General features: G+C 32.1%; 1 protein-coding gene across 2 annotated transcripts; it reads right to left on the bottom strand.

Moving 5' to 3' along the window:
- Positions 1 to 16078: 16078 nt before the first annotated feature.
- LOC121128660 (uncharacterized) lies at positions 16079 to 18281 on the bottom strand. 2 transcript variants are annotated; one of them, XM_071892918.1, is made up of 4 exons: positions 18125 to 18281; positions 17977 to 18065; positions 16955 to 17899; positions 16079 to 16853 (listed from the first exon to the last, which is right to left on the bottom strand). In XM_071892918.1, the coding sequence occupies exons 3-4, from the start codon at positions 17088 to 17090 to the stop codon at positions 16315 to 16317; spliced, it is 675 nt and encodes a 224-aa protein (XP_071749019.1). In that variant the 5' UTR covers positions 17091 to 17899; positions 17977 to 18065; positions 18125 to 18281; the 3' UTR covers positions 16079 to 16314. The 2 variants fall into 2 exon arrangements, with proteins under 2 accessions (XP_071749019.1, XP_040580184.1); XM_040724250.2 differs by lacking the exons at positions 17977 to 18065; positions 18125 to 18281 and having other exon boundaries at positions 16955 to 17950.
- Between the last annotated feature and the right edge of the window lie 402 nt (positions 18282 to 18683).

Below are 18683 nucleotides of genomic sequence, written 5' to 3'. Positions count from 1 at the left end.
CAATGATCTTTGAGATATTTAATGCAAAATTTTATTTATTATCTTGGCAATACATTAAGAAAGGTTCATCAAAATATTCATTTTTAAAGTAGTTAAGAGATTTTTGGGGTAATAACAAAGAATTACCAAATCTTCTCACGTTTTAAAATTAATTATGATGAATTAATTATAATATGTACGCAATTTTTAGTACAATGTGAGTAAATTCAATAAAATATTTTACTATAGCCAAATCCTAATCTTCTGTTTTTGTATTGTTTGGATTTTGAACTGTTGTATTATGAAAGTCAGCCGAAAAACATAAGAAATAATCTATAGATAATTGTTACTCATATTAAATCTAGAATGTAAATCGAGTTATTCTTACTAAAGTCGAACTATTATTGTATTTTTTAACGTTTATTTATATTACTTCATTTGAGTAATCATTATTTTTGTATATTTTTATTCGGAGTTGGAGCAGTATAATTTAAAAAAAAAAATATCTTTATTGCTTTTTAAATAACACAAGAATTTTAGACTATTCTAAAACAAAAAACTTTACATTTTATCTTTGAATGTTTATCCATTGGGCAATGAGTCAATAGAGATATCTCCAAATAAGGATATCACTTTAATAGATTTCAAGGTTCATAGTCTTATTATATTCTGGATAGCTCCCATACAGTTGTTAAGAAGAATATTATAAATAAGAATTTACTACACTGAGCACTAGGAAAAACAATAAAATAATGACGTGGTATTATGTCTAGACTTCAATGGTGATTTAAATTAAATCAAGATGAGCTCCTCAGTATAAATTCATGTTAAAAAAATAAGCTCCTATGAATTTGTTAATATTATAAAGACGCCAACTAGAATAAATCAACCTATGTGGACTTAAATAGATCATATTAATGTAAATATATAATCATTGGAAATGGTAATAGGTATGAAAGCAAATTATCATTTGCCTACATTTTTAAATGTAAATTAGAAATTAGTCTGGAGTTATTTAAAAAACAAAAAAAACAAAAACAGCACAAGGTTATTAAAAGATTTCAATTTCAATAAACTCTCAGGAACAAAGAATGGATTGATAAATTCGAAACAAATATTTTACAAATAGTTGAAAAAAACTATTAGCAATTGGAGTTCCTCTTGTCTCTGAAAAAAGTAATTAGATGGAATGACGTAGCTCAATGAGCAACACATTCGGAATAATGTATTCTCTTGAACGGAATTAATAAATATTCAAAGATAAAAATGTAATGAATTTCTTGGGAAATTTGCTTTATAAAGCAAAGCCATACTATTGAAGCAAAGTTTGTCTGTTCGTTGATGCATAATAACTCCTGACAATATCGGTTATGTAATATATTCATTAGTGATGTGCCGTGAGCTGAATTTTAATACATGAGTATTTTTGAGTTTCTAAAAAAAATACTCGGGGAATTACGTACTTTACTCGTTACTTGCTTGAATACTCGTTACTTGCCTGAACAGTCGATATTCACGCTAACACTTTTTGGTCCCTAAAAAACTCGTCAGTCAAAAAAATACTATTTTGATGAAGTATGGAAAAAATTGTGTAGTTCTCTAGAGGACTCTGTATTAGAATCTATTATATATATTATATTTGTAATATAATATATTGTTACATAAAATAATCTTATACTAACAGTAATACTAGTATACCAGAATAACTGTAATATATTTAATATAGGGTACTGATAACCACACAAAATTGTTATCGTAATTTATATTCCACATATAAATTAGTTTAACTTATTTGAATCTTGGTAATAAGCGTAATTAAACAGTTTATTTAGTCAATAAATTAATGTTTTATCATAGTCTGGTGATAACTTGTAACAAATATGTTTTAGTGGTATTATTGATGCTTATTAATATGAATGCAAATTAATGATAATATATATATAAAATAGACGGCTAATTAATTCCAAGCAATGTAATCCCGCTTGGATTAAAAAAATCAAACAAATATTATTTTTAAAAGGAACTGGGATTATGAGTGCATATTGGAAAAAGTCATCACATTTCTTCAAGTGGAATTCTAAATTTTGCAAAGAAAGGAAGTTAGTCTACGAAGATTTACGTGTTATAATGGGCTCAAAAAAATAAAAAAAGAATCTCAAGTTTTGACGGGTTCCGAGTAATGGTCTGCTTTTTATGCCCACAAGCCGAGTTTTTTGTGCTTTTTTAATTTACTTTATAAAACTTGAGTATCAATTGACGAGTTTTGCTCGTGGCACATCATTAATATTCATCAAGAAAGTAAAAACTATTTTGTAAATAACTTCTATACAAGAGACTGGTTTGAATTTGTTTTTTTTAAATTTGTGAATGGTTGCTACATGTCAAATGTTGTTGCTAGGCGTAAAAACATGTTTTGCAAGTTGTAAGGGTATTGAACAATATTTGGTAGTTCTACAATCAATTGAAATCATAAACTTTCTTATTGATTTGAAATTTATGTATAGATAGCTCGAGCTCTAAACATGATAAATATATTTTAAAAATTGTTTGGAATCTATAAACATCAGAATTTGAAATATATTCAAATCATTTATCAATATATCTTCAACAACAAGCTCTGAAAGAAGTTGTGAATCTTAAAATACAAAAAAATCATGTCATTTTTCTTGACGCCCTGAGGGCGATAGAGAAAAAATATAAACCTATTTGGGATCAAGGGATAAACCTCTACTATTAAATCCTGTTACATTTTGGTTGTTGAACAGTGTTAGTAGTTACAAATCCTACTCACTGTAGTTTATATTCAGTTTAATTATTTGAATTTGACCTGAAACGGTTGTGCCATCATGCGGCTTACAATTTTTTATTGGCTTGCTCATACCCTAATCCCAAAAGATATAAATTGGTATGAAAAATATGATAATGGAAGTTTTATTTAAATTTTTTTAGTTGCAATTTTTATTTAAATTTTTGTAGTTGCAATTTTTATTTTTTAAATCTGTCATCATCAGTATTTTATCCTTGTAGAGAGAATAATAGTAGTGATAAAAAAAAGATGTGCCAGTTTAATTACTTTAGACTTATTATCAAATAGCAGTAGTATTCGGCAATGGCCGGAGTTATTATACCTCGATGAAAATACAATGTTGCTTTAAAAAATTAGAAGCTTAGCTAAGGATTAACCGGCGTTGCTCGGTGTGTTGCGTATGTACCCGTTGGTGTTAAAACTAGTGTCTTGTAGAGCTCAAGAAAATATATATTATATACCTTATATATTTATCCCTTGCCTAGTGTCTCCTTTACTACTTTTTTTCAAAATATATCCATTTGGTTAAGTAAAATGAATGATTATGTTGGGCTTCGGTCTGGAAATCCTACACCGGTCTGAGACCGTTATATTTTTTGTTGGACTGAATTAGTTCAGTCCAACAAAAAAGCTTGGTCTGGACCGGTCTCATATAAAAATTCGGTCTAGATTGGTCCAAGTAAAAGAAACACAAATCTCCAATATTTTTTTTGTACATGCAAAAATCAACAAGTTATGAAGAATAATGTCGTCAAAAAAATAAACCCCATAACTGGTTCATTTTTGCAAATATTGCCAAAATTAGATAATAAAATGTTTGCGAAATTGAAAATACTAATTTAGTGATTAAGAGTTTTAAAGTTTTATGTCCAAAATGTATCAAATTGAGGGTTGATGAAAAAATGGGAAAAAACGAGAAAAAGGAAAGAAAAATTATTCAGAAAACTACAGATATTTCAGTTAAACATTCTTTTTATTTGGAAAATTTATATGCAAAACAATCTCCAGAGAAATTTTTACTAACTTTATTCTATTTACTAATCCCGCATTTCATTGAAAGTTCATTTTATTACGCCTAAAATAAACGAAATTGCAATTTTTACCGATTTCCTTTCTTGCCCAGAACTTTTTGATTTTGAATAAATTTAGAAATCGTAGTTACTCGTATAGTTGTTTTTTGAGACGCCAATCACTTCTTTATTTTTATTTTTCTTTTATTTTTTATCGAGTCTTCTTGAGCTGCAAAAAAACGGTATTTGTGTTTTGGGCATAAAATAAGATTCCCTTAAATGATGAAAAAGGGTACCCATGCAAAATTTCAGCATCCTAGGTTCGATAGTGTGGGAACGAAGAAAGGACATCTACACACACACCCCACATTCTCTTTTATATATATACAGATACCTCCCTCAGAAATACTTGGAATTACTTAAGGCTAGTCACACGTTGTTATTCAATACTTAGACGTTCTCTCCTCAAGAATAAAAAATAACAATAACAGCTTGATAAGCTTCTAATATGATTTGATGAGCCAAGGAGTACTTTCGCTCGTTACTTATCTTCATCTAAAGTCGCATTCATTAAATTAAAGTGAACACATAGTACTTCTCTTATTTTCTTTTTTAATATGAGTTGAACTAAACGCCTACGAGATTTAATTCATTTTACTCAGTGCTCCTTCTATGTTATAATCAATTGTTGTTTTTTTTTGGGGTTTTTTTGGCTTTATATTAAATAAAGAAGGCAGAGACTTAAAACTTGCAGAAACACAGCCGTCTAATCTGTTGAAAATGGGCCACACCTCACCTGCTAGGGGAGTTTCGGTATTGGAATTTTTTGTCCTTTTCGGGAGGGGAACTTATTTAGTGGTCAATTAATCATTTTTTGCTCCATAAACAGGGATCCCTTGTTGACCATGTTTCCTATAGTTATTTGATCTCTGCCTCCCTTTTTATATTCTGTTTTAGTACAAATATTTACATTTATATATGAAAATTTAAAAAAGTTGAGACAAATATGTATATGTAAAATAAATAAAAAATAATGTACATTAAAGTAAAATATATCAAAGGGATAATCAGAAAGAATTTTAGAATAGTTTATCATTAAAAATAATTTAAAAAGGCATTGTCCCGATTGTTATTAAGCGTCAGATGGCCATCTGGGATAACCCCTGGAGAATGTTTGAAAAATTATAATTTCTCCATTGTTTAAAAATTTCAGAAACTTGTCCATATTGCACTTCCATAAATCAATTGCCAGCCAGTATTTAATTAGAGGCTAAAGATACTGGGTTAGTAAATATATAATTTAAAACAAGTATTTTTTTTTAACGAATTAATTAAACTTAACCATTCACCCACTGTACTTGGGTTATGAACTGGAGAGTTGGGCTACTGGCTGATAAAGAATATAACATTAAAGGTTTTTAGACTAAAATGTTATCTACAAAAATTGTGCTAGAATTTGTTGACATCTCATTCGTTGTATCGGTTGGAGCGTGAGAGACCGGACAGGAGAGCTTAGACCACTAGGTCCGCTTTGAAATATAAACGGTATTGACATTTTCCTGTTCCTCTCCCTTTTCGCCCAATTCATAACGTGGGTAAAGAAGGGAGCTAAACCCTAAAAACCATATAAACCCTTTCACCTATGGTATGCGGGTTGCCAAACTCAGTTTTTCTCCTTTTCTTCTTCTATTTTATATATGTACACGAAATCAGTTTTTAAATCACTTCGACATCACCCAATCGTGGGATTTTATTGTGTTTTTGTATCCCCCCCAACACATCTACCTTAGTGGGCTGAGTGAGAGCTAAAATGAATAAACCCCACTCTTGGGAATACATAAATTCACTTTAAAACAGAAAATATAGAAATAAAATAAAAAAGAATGAATATTTTTTAACTTTAATATAACTAATTTGAAATCTTAGTTACTTGTTCACCTAACTCCCTTCTTTACCCGCTTGTGAATTGGGCAAAAAGTGAAGGGAACTAAATCTATGTAAATCAGTTATTCTAAAACACTGGCCTCTGCAACCATTCTGTATAGAGCATGCAAGTTTGTTAGAACTTTTAGTGGTATCCATTGTATGAACATTGGAGGAATATCTAGATCCTTATTTAGATCAGTATAGGATTGTTTAGACATTACCCCGTCCAATTTATTACTACAGGTATTACAATTATATCACTTAGTTCAAACTTGTCACCGAGTTCAAGATGCACAATTATTGATGTTTTAAACATATGTCTTTTCTCAATCTGCAAGTTCACATGCTTCCAACACAATGCTCAGATCCGCCACGTAGACCAAGTATAATATCCGGCTTTAGGCACGATTCCTCATACGGCACAACGTTACTTTCCTGGCTTTTATTCCCCTCTGGCTCAGGGAGTTCACAATCTTTCTTTGAATAATAATATTGTGCCTTTCTGTCCGCGCATTTTTTTAATTCGGACATGTCTGGAGGATATGAGCTAGATTTTTTACTTTTTCCAGACATAAACTGTATTTATTGCACCCTTCCAGTGCCCTGAATCTGGACTGCTTTGCTTTAGTGCTGACGGACGCGACCATTATTTCTACAGCAGGGGTGAATTCTTTGTCTGAAACATTCATATGCCGTGTCAGCAAGGAAGAGAAGTTTTGATATCCTTGGTGACTTGACTTGCCCCTGCGTATTTACTTTTGAATAAAGTGCCTTTCGGTACAACTCGGGGGTCTGCTCACTGGAGGAGCATGATAACCCCCCTATCTGGACTTTCTTTAACTCAAACATAGGTATGTTATATCTGCAGACCTCTAAGATGATTTCCTCTTTGCTGTCCCATAGCACCCGATATCTACGATTTGTTAGGGTACAGCCAGAGATGAGAAGCTCTTTTAGCCTAACCCTCCATCGACCACCCGAGCATGGAAAAACTCTTTTGGAGTATCGTGGGACATCCCTACCCACTCTCTTACTGATCTCCTTGTCAGGAGGACACATCCCTTTATATCAGTAAACCGGCATCTTGTGTAGGTGAGTGGGTAGTTTTGACATAGAATGATTAATAATTGAGCATCTTGAACTCGGTGACAAATATTAACTAAATGATATTCTTTATACTGTGTATTGATATATGATATACGCGTGCATTCATTTGAGCAAAATTTATTTTGCGAGTATCATCTTAGTAACATTTATTTAAGCAGATATTTATGTGGTCGAGCTTTTTTTTCAGCATCATCAATTTTAGTGACTTTTTCATATGGTAGACATTGTAAGATAAATTACATAATTATTTAACATTATCACCTTCCAGAGTGATGTTTGAAATTAAATGAGAATTGTCGGGTAGAAGCAATTGAGGTTCATTTCAGGTTTCGACTCAACTCTATAAGCATGTAGGGATGAATTTACAAACATATTGATTGGGATGTCATTCCAACACTCCGATCGATGGGTCTTCTTGGAGTAGGATCTTTAAAAAAGGATGCACACTCTCGATCATTTTTTTTGTCTATTGTAAGACTTTAAACCTTCTATTCATGAGCCATTTTTCACTTAATTCAGATATATATGCATTTTTTTCTATTTAAGAGAGGAGTTTGGGGGGGATTTTTCAGCGCTGTATTAGCTTCATTGTTTTCGTCAGGGCCTCCACATACGAATGATATTTGACGCAGGCCTAATTCTTGACACTCCCTTGCAGATAGAAATTGCATGGGTTCAGTTTCCTGAGTTTGCACGCCAAAGTCCGGTATTTTAAATTGAGGAAATTTTGTGGACAAGACATCCAGGACTTTTTTGTCCTTATGGGCCGGTGCACTGTCTTGAAGGAAGGTATAATTTATTCCTTGGGACTCCATCTATCCAGGAAATGTAAATTAAAAGTATAAAAGCAGAACCAGTACAATGACAATGCTGGATCCGCACAAAACGAAGAAAAAATATTCATGATCGGAACTTTGTTGATGATGCATTGATACACCAACAGTCTTTTACTATTTTACATTTTTTTCCTTGCCTAAAAATATTTATAAGTACAGTATAGATATATTCAAGAATGTACTTTTTTATTCATTTAATATACTTTATAAATTTTGATAAATTGAAATATTGGATTCATGAAAATCTATTAAAGAGTTCTAAAAGTTGCATTGCAAGAGGATCGCCAATGATTGATGACGTCTACGTTTCATAATTTTAGATCTTAAGATCGTCCTGTTTAGACTTGTTGTTGATAAAGGTACAATGAAGTTATCTGCCGAACTTTAAAGTGGCACAAACAACGCCTGTCAATGAGATATCATATGCGTTTTTTTTAAAATGTGTATTATTTTGATTTTCAGGGTAGCATTGAAAAATTATCCAAAAATTAGAAATTGAATAAATAATGGAATTTTTTGAAAAAAATGATACTTTTTTCACAAAAATTGGTGAAAATAAAAGAAACCAACATTGAAAGATTGGAGTAAGCATTTTTAGTACCGCCGATCACACAGCTAACTTTTTCTCTCTGCCTTCATTATACCAGGCAATTTTAATACTTGGATAATAAAATATATTATTGAAAGATAAAAATATTTTAGTTTAATGTCTTTTTGACTTTTGTTTCATCTATACTTTTTGTCCAAAAACTACACAAAATCATAAAAATGGACATTCAAAAAAATCTTTAAGGCTGATCATGAAACAGGGTATAAGACATATTTAGAACCATAAAAAAATGATTTCTAGCTTATCACATCGCTATATTAATTTTTTTGAAAAAAAATTTGAAAGTCAAATAGTTTTGAATTTTTTTTGAAAGATTAAATTAATTTCATATTAAAAAAAAAAAGTATTAAATTTCCGTAGGAAGCAAATCAATATTTTTTAATTTCGGTGAGGAACTACAGCCCCTTTAGCCTTCCCCTTGCGAACGCTCCTGCAATTTAAATAGGATTTTTTGATATTTCCCTGTCATCATTATTATCTCATTCTTGAGAAAGAAAACTTGGTGTACTCTAGAGTCTCAAATATTATAAAAAAATTTATTAAATACTTAAATGTATCCCATAATGTTATTTGTGGTAAATGAGGACATATTGAATTGAACATAAAGCTAAATATAGTATTTAATTATACCACAAATTGATTTTGTTCTGTCTTTTGATGACTGTGTGGAAATCTTGCTACTCCGAGGATTGGAACCCCACACTGTAGATTCCCAGTCCATTTTTAGGAATTATATCACTGATTATACAAACTTTGCAAGGTCTTTGATCTTAACCAATAAGTCAAAAATGACTCCAGAAGAATGCTTAGGATCTGTGTGTGAGATAATATTGATAATTATGTCCACGCATTTTATGACTGCTTCAAAAGTAGGCCTGTCTTACAGATGATAGAAGAAGACCCTCTAAATTGCTATAGTAAGTTTTTTACTCATTCGAATCGGGTTATTGTGAGGTACGCTAACCACATTCATAAATCTTTTCAATGAATTAAATGTAAAATTTCTATATTTTCTATCAAATTTAAAAAACAAACAAAAAAACTGTTAGATATTGGGGGTAAAAATTCAATGATACAATGACAAAATATATCGAGATGTATGGAAGACATTTATTTTAAATTTATTACCGTAGTTTTGAAAATAAAAAATTCTATTATAATGACAAAAAAAATCCCATTCAGCTGTACATACAAGATTATAGAGACCTATTAAAAAATGTGCTTATGGAATTACCATAAGATCAATTAAACAATGTAAAATATAATCATGTAATCTATAATTTTTATTTTTTTTCAATTTCTCATACGTGCTCTTTATGACATAATACAATATAATAATAATACTCAGAGATGCTCTCTGACATCAGAGTGTTTTAAGATTAGGGATGAGCTGATAACTCACGACCTTAGCTCTTAACGTCAATCCTCACACACCCTATCCACCCCTGAGTCAATCTGAAGGGGTAAATTTGTTTAGATCGAATCTTAATCTTTTTGGTAGTCGTAGGTTCGAAGGCTATTCAGCTTGACTGTTATGCTTGAGGGTACTCTCGCAGCGAGGGGTTGCAATTATGTCCTCGCGATTTTTGAGGATCCGGATGAAGCGTCGGTTTCTACATTGCGTTCAGGCCGATAGAAGGGGGAGAAGATATTATCTATCTTGTGGCTGTCTGATCTCAGATTTTGATCCAGGATCCAGCAGCTCGTGGAGATGGGTTTGAGCTGATTGGCTGTCTTGTCGTAGTGGTTCATTGCAACCTCATGCTACTTGGCGATGCAGTGGTACATTGCATTGGTCTTCGAAGACAATTTGGGATGGGTGAAGTGGTGTGTTTCTCCATTCGAGTCGCCCTCCTGAAAGACTGCAGATACTGTGTTCCTAGTTTTAAGGAGCAGAGCCTTAATTGACTTAATGGCGGATTCTGCTATTTCGTTCGATTGAGGGAAGTGTGGTGATGAATGTCTATATGTGATGCCCCAGCGAGTAAAGAGACTTTGTGTTTCTGCTGCTTTGAATTGAAGTCTTTCGTCTGAGAAAATTCTTAATGGTCTACCGATGGTGGTGATATGGTGGAGGAGGATGCTGATAAGGGACTAAGATGTTGGTGCTCACGGGAATATGTGGACGAGAAGGAAGTCGGAGTATCGATCGAGTACTGCCAAATAGTGCTTGCCTCTGACTTTAAAAAAATCAGTTGCAATCTCCTGGAAACAACTATATGGGCAGGGTCCGATTTCAGAGTTGTTTTTGGGCAGGCTTGATCGACGACTTTGATATTCTTCACAAACTTAGATGAGATTGCGTATATCTGTTTTAATTTCAGACCAAAAAGTGGTCTGGCAGGTCATTTCAGTGTCTCTTTGTCCCTGATGACTGGAGTGTAGTTATTGGAAGATTTGGTCATATTTCAATCGTTGGATGATGATTCTATCGACCCATTCGTTGGGATTATAAATGTTCTAGATGACGCCTTGGGATTCTAGTTCATCCAACATCTTCTTGAACCGTTCACAAAGAGATAGAGGGATAGGACTGGGACCTTTAACATTGAAAGGAGTGTCGCTGGGTTTGAAGGGGATGACCATTGGAGGTCCATTCATGATCTTCAGATGTTTGTCTCCGTCAAAGATGTTGGAATATTCCATGAGAGGGATTCTTTAGTGGTGAAGATACTTTCCTCTCCGACTTCCGGTTTTGATTCGTGTGAACAGGTACTACCGAGTGATGCAAAGTGGTTGTAGCAGTGGTAGACTCGAACGAGTCTCCGTTAATGTGAAGGACTTCTAGCACGGGGTGCATTTGGTTTTTATTGCAGATTCTATTTGACATGGAAATTCATGGATGATTTTCAGTTTAATGCATGTGTCTAGACTGAGAATTAATTATACATCGGAATTCACTGGATATTTGAAAAGTTATTGGGGTTCATTATGTCATGATACTTTATTTTGACTTTCGTCTCACCGATGATGCCGATACTGATATTATTTGCGGCTGTGAGTTGGCCTTCAGGCTTTTTGCCCGTTTTCATATTGAATCCCAGACGTTCAGCATTCTGTGCACTGATGAGATTAGCTGAAGCACTGCTGTCTGGAAGTACGTTTCTGAGAGATCCTTGTGAAATTAAATTAATGGGGAAGAGGTTGGGGGTGATAGACTTGAGCTCACATAACTTGGTTCATCTAAACTCTGAGGACTGTTTGACTATCTTTGTTTCGTATACAAATATACTTTGGAGCTACGGCACATAGAAGCATAATGCCCCTTCTTGTTGCAATTGTTGCAACTCTGACCATTTGCAGGGCATCCTTGTTAATTAATAAATTATATCTTGTCGAAGTTTAAAAATCAAGGTGTTCTCCAAGGCTTAGCTACACTAGCTGTCATTGAAAATGAATTATCCACAGACAGTCAAACATCAAAGTTTGTATAATTGAATATGTAGATTTCAAAAAGGGTAAATCAAAAGAATTATATATATCTAAAAATTGATACAAAATAATTAAATAAATCTGTGTTTTTCTACAGATGAAAAGTTGCATTTTCAATCAATTAAATCAATCTTTTTCACTGTTATGACAATTACATCGTGTTTTTTAAACTATTTCATTTTTTTTTAAATCGTGTTTTACTTTTTTATAAAAAAAAAAAAATGGAGATCCTCGAGGAAATTTTATAAACTATAAAAATCTATATATTGAGTAATTCAAGAAATACTCTAGTACTCTCTGAGTGACTAAAAGGTGATTAAGCACATAAATAAGATCCTAATTGATTTTATATATATATATATATATAAATATATTCAATCGATTAGCATATGAACAGTCTCTTCGAAAAAGGAAATTTTTGAGTGTCAAAAATTTAATACAAATCTATGACTATATAACTTAGATTTAAATGTTTCAAACCAAAGGTATACCATCGTTAAAACTACTTACTTCTTTCAGCAACACTATAGAATTTACATACCCATTCGAATATCATTTCAGTGGACAATTTTATCTTCTCTTGAGAGAATTATCTTACTACAGCAACATAATGAGTTAATTTGAAATTGGAGAGGTAATATAAACTACATATAATTAATTTTCATAGAACGTCTACTTATATTTTGTCAAATACATAATAATTTCAAGGGAGAAATAAAATTATATAGCAAAGAAAATATGCAACTCCTTGCATTGAATTAGGGTAATTATTTTACGCATTATTAAGCATATACAAATGCAAGTTTGTTGCAATTGATTTAATTTTTTAGTTGTGCAACTTAGAAAAGTATAAAAATATTATTTCGTTGTTCTAGTGTTTTGTACGAATATTTATGAATTCTTGGTGGGTATGAATCGGCCTCTTAAATGAGATAATGCATTTCAAAGTAGTTTGCATTTTTCATTATTCTTTTTTGCTAACGTCATTCATTTTTCTCAATACATGTATATATACATGACGTTCAAAAAGTCTTTAACTATCTATATCACGACGCTTTAAGAGGTTTTGTAGAGTTCCAATCAAATGCTTCTATTTATATCAGATGAAGCTGGATTTCTTTTAACCTTATTAGAACAAGATTAGGCAACAATAAAATTGTAAGGGAAACAGAGTATATTTATTAACATTCGTTACCTTAATTGTATCACGCAACCTTTACTCCGAAAGGAAAAGAAAAAAGGTCCGAAATCATTTGGTAATTAACCAAATAAGTCAATAATACCAACTGCTATATATATCTTATGTCATCCCAGACTATCAGTGTCATATTTTTTCTTTGTTATTTTTAAAATGAATTACATATATATATATATATATATATATATTTCGTAATATTGAATTCTACATAGTATTTTATTTTATTGTGAATTGTAATATTACTTAGTAATATTCTATCAAAAGTGCATTAAAAATTTGTATTTCTATATGATAGCCAAAATTTCTTCATATAAATAATCAAAAGGCCATTATATATGTATATTATATATACTATGAAGGATCAACAAGAAATTGTATTACTATTATTTGTGAAACGGAGCATATGTATATAATAACTAATTAATTTGTTTATTTTATACATAATGAAGTAGCCTTGACTAAAAGACTCTAGGAAACAAACGGTTCAGGAAAAATTAAACAATTCAATCTAAAAATAAGGAAGACTATGTTCCTAACGCCGACCTTTAAAATATCGTGTTAGTTACCCTTAATCTTCTCTTTTCACTAGGGGGAGACGGCCTGTTCAAACTGGCTGAGTGCCTGGAGGAATATGTAGCAGCTTCTAATTTTAAGCCAAACAGAATTGACAACTACTAAATCCTACTTTCCTTGCCGTGAGTGTCCACTCTTTGCCTAGGTCCTTCAACCATGACGTATCAAGGGAGAAGAGGGAATAGACAGCCAATAAAATATAAAAAAAACACAGGGTATTTTTGAGTTAGAGAGGTAAATGAAATACATAATAAGTAAAAAATGTAGTTTAAAACTTATCATAGAAGCAATTGCTGGGCATTACACGCATTTAACCATATCCAACTTCAGAATGATGAATCTATTAAAATTGAATATATCAATGAGTAAATAACTCATTATTAAATACTTAATTTATTATAGTATATTAAGATCTTTTGCTACATTATTTGATTTGTGATACTATTTTACTTCACACATATTTAGTAAAATATATTTTTTCTTTCATTGGAATTATATCAAGAAAAACTTTAAAATAGAAAAATTAAATGAAAAGAAATTGCAAACTAAATTCGAGTAACGATCATCTTTATGGAAATTTTAACAATATGCCATACTTTTTTGCTTAAGGAATTGTCATTCAGTGCTTAAATCAAATTATACAAAAACAATATATAAATATATTTTATCAATTACAGGGGATCCTTAGTAAACGCCGTTTTTGGGAACAAGAAATATCTGTGTTGTATATTTTTCAATGTTCACTTTTGACTTTTTTTTAGTATGCTTGCAGGTATATACACAAGAGGTGGGATGGAGGAGCTGCAACCCCCTTCAAATAAAACTATAATTGCTTTGGACTAGGATAAATTATCGCTCTTAAAGAAAAAAAATTAAGGAAAAAGGAGGGGATTTTTTTTGGGAGGATTTCTTTTCTTAAAAAAAATCATTCGATCAAATTAAAATAATTTTAAAATTTAATCTAAATTCTATATTTGCTTGATTTTTAAACAGGCCATTTCAATACTGTTTAAGTTTGAATTAATGGGAAATTAAATAATATATATCTAGCAACCTTTTTAATTACAAGTTTGTATAATAACTAATAATTAGACTTAGGATTTTTGAGCGAATATTTTTGCCGAAATGAGCAAATAAAGATCGCTTAATTTTTGAAAAATAAGCACTCAAAATATAAAAAAATTGATTAATTTTTATTTAAAGAAAATACAGTTTTATAGGGATACGGGTTAAAGTAATTAGTGTTTTTTACATCTATCATAATTTATTGATAAATTATGAAAAATAATATCGACAAATCAAGATTTAATAAACAATTTCCTCTGTTAATTTTTGCCTTTGATCCCTATTGCAAGTTTTAAAAATACAAAAAGACACTTCAACGTCGACATTAGTGGTTGGAGCTAATTTAGAGTTGGCTTGATGTTCAGGAGTCTTGTTAAATAGAGTAATTTCATGGTAACCATCACAGATTATCCTGACATCCAACCTTTTGCATAAATGGATGCATCATGAATCAGGACTCCTATTTGGCACAAAATAATTCCTTTTTTTGTGGCAAGATTCAAAAGGAACAGTCAATTTTGTGCCAAATTTCTCCATACTCTAATAAGCTATTGTCGGAATCTGGCTCCCTGACCTACCTGATCATGTAATTTTTACTCAAAATATATCATCAAAAGCTGCTGTCTAATAAAACTAGAACCCTAATTTTATTTATAAATTTCATATCGCCTTAGAAAAATAAGCAATTTTCAAAAAAAAAAAAAAAAAAAAGTATTAAATGAGCAGTTTCTCCCAAAAATATGAAAATCAAAGAGAAACACTATACATATAAAAGATGAAATGAGACATCTTTATACAGAAATAAATATACTTATTAGCAGAATAGAATATGCATTGGCAATACAGGCAAAAACTATCGAGAAAAGAGAGGCACATTATCTTTAGGAGTCTAGAATTATCTTCTACTCGTTTTGCAATGACAAGAGAGGCACACATTTAATAAGGAAATCAAGGGTGCAGGTTATATAGATAATACATCACAAACTCCATCTTATAAATGGAATTGTGGATGAGAAAATTTATTTCTGCATCGTATACATCAAGGAAACTGAAAGACTCTTATTAATGAAATATTTTTCTTAGAGTAGGAAACGAAGCAGAGTTAACTTCAGAACTTCAGAATTTCAAGGAAGGAGCAGGGGATGGACGATGAAAAATCTTTTTTTTTTCCTCACTTGGGCTTTCAGTGGATGATTTTTTTTTTTTAATAGAAGTCATTAGTCATAGTAGATGAGTAGTTGCGTGTCGTTACGATACATAAAATTGAAAATAATAGGAATAGTGACGTCGTAAACTATGAGAGGTTGTGTGTTTTGTCAAAATCTGCTTGTCTTGCTCAGCAGTCGGTACAATCAAGGACTCCTGTTAGCAGGACAGGACACTGTACTCACACATTTCCAATATGGGTCTTTGTTTATTGTATATCAATTATCATATATGGAATGTCTCTCTTAAAGTGGTTTGCTACAAAATAAAGAGTATCTAGAAGTATTTTGCTAGGGAAAATCATCTAAATAATAAAAATGAGGCTATATATTTCTAATAGAAGTGGTACTTTATTAGTACTTTAATCAAAATAAACATTCAAAACAAATAAAAAAGAAAAGGCAATATCAAAAACTACAAAGTTGGTCCAAGTCTACAAGTCAGAAGATTTTGTTTGAAATTTAGCTTTTTTTCTATTAGCTTCTGAATTCTTAGCTACCATATTCTTTTCTATTAAAAATCGGATGTCATCATTCAGTTTAGCACTTAAATTTTTACCGATGACATTAAACAAAGCAAATGAAATTCTTTGAATAAAAGCTTACTTCCTCGCAATTAACTTCCACAACGGCGATAATGTCAGAGTTTAAACTGTCTTGCATCTTGTCAATGAATGTGGGAGCAAATAAAGCTTTAGGATTTGGGGTGCCAAGTAAACTGTCTTTCTCTTCAGGAGTAGCTGTGATGTAAGAGAACATGGAGTGAGCATAAAGACAGGAGAGGTAGAGAAGGTCGGATGGAGTGGACAAACCCCTTCTGCTCATTATGTTGATGAACTCTTTCAGGACTACATGCTGATTGCTTGGGATATCGATGGTTATTGAGTCCGGAGGTTTGTCTCTGATGACCATTAACTCTTGGCATGCCGTACAGCTGATCGTCTTCTTCAAAGGAAAACCAATATACCCGGCAACAAAGTAGAATGCATTACTCTCTCCCTCGGAAGTTAGTTCCTGGAGGTCATCTGGTTGCCAGTTAGTCAAAATAAGCTCAACTTTTACCAGATCTTCATCCAGCAGAGCTTTAATTTCTGAAGTAGTCATACCTGAAAATTTATCAAAGTAAAATATTGTAATGATATTATTATACTGTAAAATAAGTAATACCTAAATAAAGAAGCTTACTATTAACAAATATCTTATTTACCTGAGAATTTGACAAGACTCAAAATACGAATCTTTTTCTCTGCTTCCAGGATATGTCTCACGCTGATGTAGTAGATACCTGTACTTAGTTGGCTGTACCAGCCGAACCTTCTTTCGATGGGATCAGACTGGAACATGCTGAGGAGTACATAGCAGAAGATACTTATTATACTCTGGCAGATCTGATACGGCAAGGCACGTCTGCTTTGTTGCTAGGAAGGTTTCTACAGTGAGGCCAGGTACTTTACTGTTTTGCCACTCGATGAGAAAGACGACAAAATCTCTCAAGAAAGAGAGGCCAAGTTTGTTCTTCTCAGAGATTGGTTTACGAAGCTCATCTCTCTTTTCGTAGCCAACTCCAGGTGTCTTTTAGGATATTCTACATAGTTCTGACAAACTCTGATAATTCGGATGTGTCTTTAAACTCCAGTCTGTTGTCTTCTTTAGAGTAGTACTTAAGCGCTCCAATTGATGATTTGTAAAACGCAGCATGCTGTTGTAGTTTGTTGAACTGTTGAGCCCTACGTGACGTGGTCGCACCTTGAGTTGACATTGATGACGCTTTAGGAGTTGAGAGGTAGTTGGGGCAGTTTGGCCATTGGGATGGTACTACATCTGGTTTGAAGTACCTGTAAAAGAAGGACAGTTATAAGCATACGCATCAATAGTGAGCAGCTGTCTTATCTCTTCTTTAGAGTCTTGCCAAGGGTATGACTTCTTTTAGACTCAGAGATGAAATCAGAAGACGTTGAAATGCAGGGACCACAGCTTTGTACTTTTGGATGGTGTCTAGTCTGTCTTCTTCAGATCTGTTTCTTTTGGAATGAAACCCAGCCAGGCGGTATCAAGCCCAGGGGGTTCTCTCTTTGTTTGGCCACAGATGGATCGTAACACCAGACTGTTTTGGCTTGTTTCCACAGCCCGTTCTACACCCTAGAGCACAACACTTAGTGGGCATGATTGGAATTACAAAACACAATAAGAGTCCACAATGTAACTAATAGTTATTACTTATTATCTTACCATACACGTTGCATTGTTGTTGTTTTTTCAATGAACCCATGTTGCACGCGTATTTGAATTCTTACTGCTTCGGTCCTGCTTACAGGAGTCTTTGGAACAATACATCAGATTAAACATTCTATCAAGCCTGATTACATGACGGTCTAACCTTTTATTTATTAACCTTGGGATACTCCAAATGAAATTGCTAAATTAGGATGAATGTAGAAAAAAGATAACACTTTTATACAATTCTTGGGCACCAAAGCTTTGTCTATATCTGAATCATAAAAAAAAATTAATCAAGCTAAAGTTAAAACCCAAGTAACCGACTAAAATTAACATTATTTTATTTTCAAAGAAGTGGAATAGCTATCACTGTTTTGATTCATATGGATCTCATCTTAATCCCATATGTTGATATAGATGAATTAAGTCATAATTAATTATTAAAATCTATTATTTATAACTAATAATCAACTCTAGTTAGTTACAAGTATTGAGTTAATCTACTAAAATTGCATATTTGTAGCACGTCAACCCAAAAGGAAACTCGAATATTTTTTTTCTAAATTGAACATGTAATACATTTTCTTAAAAATTATAGTTAATTTCAATTTTTAATTCTGATTAATACTTTGGAGGCACCGCAAATTGTACTTAAAGTAGCCAACATTAATAGAAGTACTATTAACTTTGATCGCAGCCAGTAACTTTAAACACAATAT

The sequence above is a fragment of the Lepeophtheirus salmonis genome, chromosome 13 (assembly GCF_016086655.4).
Source record: "Lepeophtheirus salmonis chromosome 13, UVic_Lsal_1.4, whole genome shotgun sequence".
Taxonomy (NCBI): domain Eukaryota; kingdom Metazoa; phylum Arthropoda; class Copepoda; order Siphonostomatoida; family Caligidae; genus Lepeophtheirus; species Lepeophtheirus salmonis.
This window is presented reverse-complemented; position numbering and strand designations above follow the sequence as displayed.

Coding starts and splice junctions, on each gene's coding strand:
- LOC121128660 (XM_071892918.1), bottom strand. CDS start 17,090: ATGTTCCAGTCTGATCCCATCGAAAGAAGGTTCGGCTGGTACAGCCAA. Junction 16,854..16,954: donor GAGTCTTGTCAAATTCTCAG/GTAAATAAGATA, acceptor ATAAATTTTCAG/GTATGACTACTTCAGAAATT.